Below are 4812 nucleotides of genomic sequence, written 5' to 3'. Positions count from 1 at the left end.
TTGCCAATCACTTCAAATCTGTGTCCCTCGAGTTCTCGGTCCTTTTACGAGCTGGGAACGGTTTCACCCCGGCCACTCTGTCCAGACCCCTCATGATTTTGAACACCTCGATCAAACCCCCTCTAAGATTTCTTCTCTCCAAATCATAAATAGGTAAGGTTTAGTCGGTCAGGGACTCGCCGGTTACGGGGATAAGGCGGGAAAGGGGAGTTGAGGATCTGTCACGCTCTGACCCAATGGTGGAGCAGACTCGATGGGCCGAATGGTGGAGCAGACTCGATGGGCCGAATGGTGGAGCAGACTCGATGGGCCGAGTGGTGGAGCAGACTCGATGGGCCGAGTGGCTGAATTCTGCTCTCACATCTTCTGCCTCTTTGGTTAATTCGGCTGAAACTAAGATAGTGAATAATTCCAACGGACAGTTCCAGAGAACGCCCTTTACACAGCGGGGAATGAGGTTGTGGTTCCTGCCTCCGCAGTGAGCAGCTGAACCGTGCAGGCACCTGCAAAAGGGAAGCTAAATAAACATATGAGGGAGGTAGACGTGAAGTTAATGTTGACAGGGTGAGATGAGACAGAGTAAGCGGAGACTCCTGCAAATCTAAGGCACAATTTGCCTCTCATTGTGCTGCGAGATCCGTGTAACCTCCCCCGATGTTTCCAAACCGTTAAACGAGCTGGAATCCCGAGGTCGGAATGCTCTGGGAATAGGAACACTTAAAATGCATTAAGTGCAAATATGAATGTGACAAATGATTCTTGAATCCAGGGTATTAGAACCTGCAATCAATTTAATCAGGGGTGGGATCAGCCCCACGAATCCAGGGCGTGGACACTGGAAATCAACGCTGAGGCCTTTAGAACAAAAATATTGAGGTTCTTATGCTTTATGCTCTGAAGTGGCGGGGAATGGGGTGAAGAGGAGGTTGCAGGGTGCCTGTGTTTTCCAAAAGCTCATGTGTAAACGTTCTAAGGTAAATGAACCAGAGGTTCTACACGGGGTTGGGGGAGATGGTGGAGCAGTCCCTGGACTAGTAATCGAAAGACCCATGGTAATGTTCTGAGGAAAGGCTTCAAACCCCAGCACGGCAGCTAGTAGAATTTAAATTCACTGAATAAAATTTGGAATTGAAAGTTCGCCCCAGTAATGGTGGCCATCAAATGATTGTTGATGGTTTACTACTGGGAAGGCAATCTTCTGATCTCATTTGGTCTGTCAGACGTAGGTGGGGTTACAGGGATGGGGTGGAGGTGTGGGCTTGAGTAGGGGTGCTCTTTCCGAGGTGCCGGTGCAGACCCGATGGGCCGAATGACCTCCTTCTCCACTGTAAATTCTATGACACCTGATACTCCAGATTCACAGCAATGTGGTTCACACTTAGCTGCCCTCTGAAATGGCCCTAGTGAGGGAGCCAAGACGGGAAAATGGAGTTGAGGGTTGTCACATCAGATCTGATGGGATGGCGGAGGAGGCCCGATGTGCTAAATGGCTTACTTCTGCTCCCTCGTCTTATAGTCTTATATGATGGGCGGATAAATTGATGTTGATTTCTCCTCCTGGGTATCTGAAAATAATCATCTATGTTGTATCTGTACATTTAACCAAAAAATAACAGCATCAGGACATAATAATAATTAGAACTGTAGATGTTAATTCATGTCCTGTTTATGTCTACCCCAACCCCAACCCGCATTGCCTTGTTGGTCTAGGGGCAAGATTCTCGCTTCGGGTGTTGTGCACCCAAAATTTGTGAGAGGTACCGGGTTCCTATCCCAAGCGAGTCCTTCGATGTGGCTCCTTATTATGGGCGGCTCGGTCGCACAGTGGGTCGCGCTGTTGCTCCACAGCTCCAGGGTCCCGGGTTCGATTCCCGGCTCGGGTCACTGTCTGTGCGGAGTCTGCACGTTCCCCCCCCCCGTGTCTGCGTGGGTTTCCTCCGGGTGCTCCGGTTTCCTCCCGAAAGACGTGTTCGATAATTTGGAGATTCTGAATTCTCCCTCTGCGTACCCGAACAGGCGCCGGAATGTGGAGACTAGGGGCTTTTCACAGTAACTTCAGTGCGGTGCTATTGTAAGCCTACTTGTGACAATAATAATTATTATGACTTGAAGGGTTTCTTCAGCCAGCCTGGGTGAGATGTAACAAAACTCATGAACACTCTTTTGCAAATGACGCCTTGTTAAAATTGTCCTTTTCGAGGCTCTGCAGACAGCGAGTGAGGCCAAGGAATCCTGGCAGAATGGCGCATTAAAACATCAACTGGAATTAACTGGCAAGGCTGCAAGAGATTCCCCAGGAACTGTGCACATACTTTAATACCAGCAGAGTGAGAATGTGCAAATCCATTGCTCAAAATATTGGTTGAATCATTTGCAATTGGTTGCAAATTGTTAGCTGACTTGCTTATTGGGGTTTAGCGGTGATGAATGGACCTTGACTACTTCCCCCTGCCCGCCAAATCCGTGCTAAATCTGCCGGCTGCGTCTTCATTGGCGGGAGATACAGCCTCCTGATTGGTCAAGAACCTCGCATCCTAATTGGTTAACCCTGAGGGCAGCGCATTCGTCAAAGGTCCCACTGCTGATTGGTTCTCCCACAGACCAGCTCATTGGTCGAAGCTTCCCCCTTTTGATTGGTCAGCCCGACGCAGGCGCGTTGGACCGCACGTCCGCTTCTGATTGGTCGGTCCGGGGGGGGCGGGCGGGCGGGCGGGCGAGCCGACTGACTGGTAGACACGGCCGCTTACGATTGGTCCCTTTGCGGGAGGCACGTTCATTGGCCGGAATCGCATCCTCCGATTGGCTGTTACCGGGCACGGGTGTGATCCGCTCGATGCAAATGAGGGTGTTTGCGCGCGCAAACGGCCGGCTCCGTTTGGGCGGGAGGCGCGCGGACCTTTCAAACCGAGGCGGCAGTTTAACGGTTTTCAAACCGTCACAAACCGCAATTCGCGACGTTGGTCCCCACCCCCCCGGACGGAGCAAACACCTTCGCCGAGCTCTTAATATTGAACATTTAAACACATTAAACCCCCCGTTGCATCCCTCCAAACCGCCCGTTTAACCTCCCCGGTACAATCAGCTCTTCACAAAATCAATATTGGTCGAAAGGTTTCTTTATTTAAAAAAAAAATGTGAGGTCGGATCCGGTCGCCACCCGGCCGCTTTCCGCCAATAAATACACATCCGAGGTTCAAATGACATTTCCCTCGGCGGCTTTTCTCCAGAAAGTGTCCCGAGCGGCTGGTCTTTCAATTGAAAGAGGCTCAAAATCGACCTTAGTTCAAAAGTGAGTCGCACAATTTGGATTAAACTCTTCGGAAAGAGGTGAGCGGCTCTGAAAAGAGCCTTTTTGGTCTTTTTTCTTGTGGATTGATTGGGTTTTTTTTGTCACTCCCCCCCCCCCCCCCCCGCACTCAGGCGTAAACCTTGCTGGGGTGCCCGGTCTTCTTGGGCAGCAGCACGGCCTGGATGTTGGGCAGGACGCCGCCCTGGGCGATGGTCACGCCGCCCAGCAGCTTGTTGAGCTCCTCGTCGTTGCGGATGGCGAGCTGCAGGTGGCGGGGGATGATGCGGGTCTTCTTGTTGTCCCGGGCCGCGTTGCCGGCCAGCTCGAGGATCTCGGCGGTCAGGTACTCCAACACGGCTGCCAGGTAGACCGGCGCGCCGGCGCCCACCCGCTCGGCGTAATGGCCCTTGCGCAGCAGCCGGTGGATACGGCCGACGGGGAACTGCAAGCCGGCCCGGGAGGAGCGGGTCTTGGCCTTAGCGCGCCCTTTGCCTCCGGTTTTACCGCGACCCGACATCGTCCAGGGTTCAATTCTCACTTGGCGAGACAACCGCCGCGCTTCTCCTTTTATACCTTCCGCTGGTGGGGCTCAGCTGGTTCTCATTGGTTAATTCAGTTCCTTTGTTTCTGATAGGTCCAGCTGGAACATTCCAAACTCTCCAAGTACCAATAGGAATCGTCCCATTCTCCATCCTTCATTAACATATGTTTGCAACCTCCCCCCAATCACATTCTGGCCAATTTCTGACCCCTTTCTCGGCAGCACGGTAGCCCAGTGGTTAGCACTGGTGCTTCACAGCTCCAGGGATCCAGGCTCGATTCCCGGCTTGGGTCACTGTCTGTGCGGAGTCTGCACATCCTCCCCGTGTCTGCGTTGGTTTCCTCCGGGTGCTCCGGTTTCCTCCCACAGTCCAAAGATGGGCTGTTAGGTGAATTGGACATTCTGAATTCTCCCTCTGTGTACCCGAACAGGCGCCGGAATGTGGCGACTAGGGGCTTTTCACAGTAACTTCATTGCCGTGTTAATGTGAGCCTACTTGCTACAATAAAGATTATCATTATTATTACATTCCGGCGCCTGTTCGTGTACACGGGAGGGAGAATTCAGAATGTCCAATTCACCTAACAGCACGTCCTTCGGGACTTGTGGGAGGAAACCGGAGCACCCGGAGGAAACCCACGCAGACACGGGGAGAACGTGCAGACTCCGCACAGACAGTGACCCAAGCCGGGAATCGAACCTGAGACCCTGGCGCTGTGAAGCCACAGTGCTAACCACTGTGCTACCATACTGCCGAGTTTGGGATGGATGTGGGGGTCCTGGACAAGATGGGGAGGGAGATTTATCAGAATGGTTCCAGGGGTGAGGGGGTTATAGAAACATAAAATCATAGAATTCACAGTGCAGAAGGAGGCCATTTGGCCTATCTAGTCTGCACCGGCCCTTGGAAAGAGGGCCCCACTGAAACCTCCACCTCCACCCTGTCCCCATAACCCAGTAACACCACCTAACCTTTGGACAA

General features: G+C 52.5%; 1 protein-coding gene across 1 annotated transcript; it reads right to left on the bottom strand.

Moving 5' to 3' along the window:
• Positions 1-3100: 3100 nt before the first annotated feature.
• Positions 3101-3839, bottom strand: LOC140390568 (histone H2A-like). The gene has a single exon (XM_072475748.1). It carries the CDS (start codon positions 3804-3806, stop codon positions 3417-3419), a length of 390 nt encoding a protein of 129 aa, XP_072331849.1. The 5' UTR covers positions 3807-3839; the 3' UTR covers positions 3101-3416.
• Between the last annotated feature and the right edge of the window lie 973 nt (positions 3840-4812).

The sequence above is a fragment of the Scyliorhinus torazame genome, chromosome 14 (assembly GCF_047496885.1).
Source record: "Scyliorhinus torazame isolate Kashiwa2021f chromosome 14, sScyTor2.1, whole genome shotgun sequence".
In the NCBI taxonomy this organism is placed as follows: Eukaryota; Metazoa; Chordata; class Chondrichthyes; order Carcharhiniformes; family Scyliorhinidae; genus Scyliorhinus; species Scyliorhinus torazame.
The sequence above is the reverse complement of the archived record's forward strand: the minus strand, read 5'-3'. Positions and strand labels throughout refer to the sequence as shown.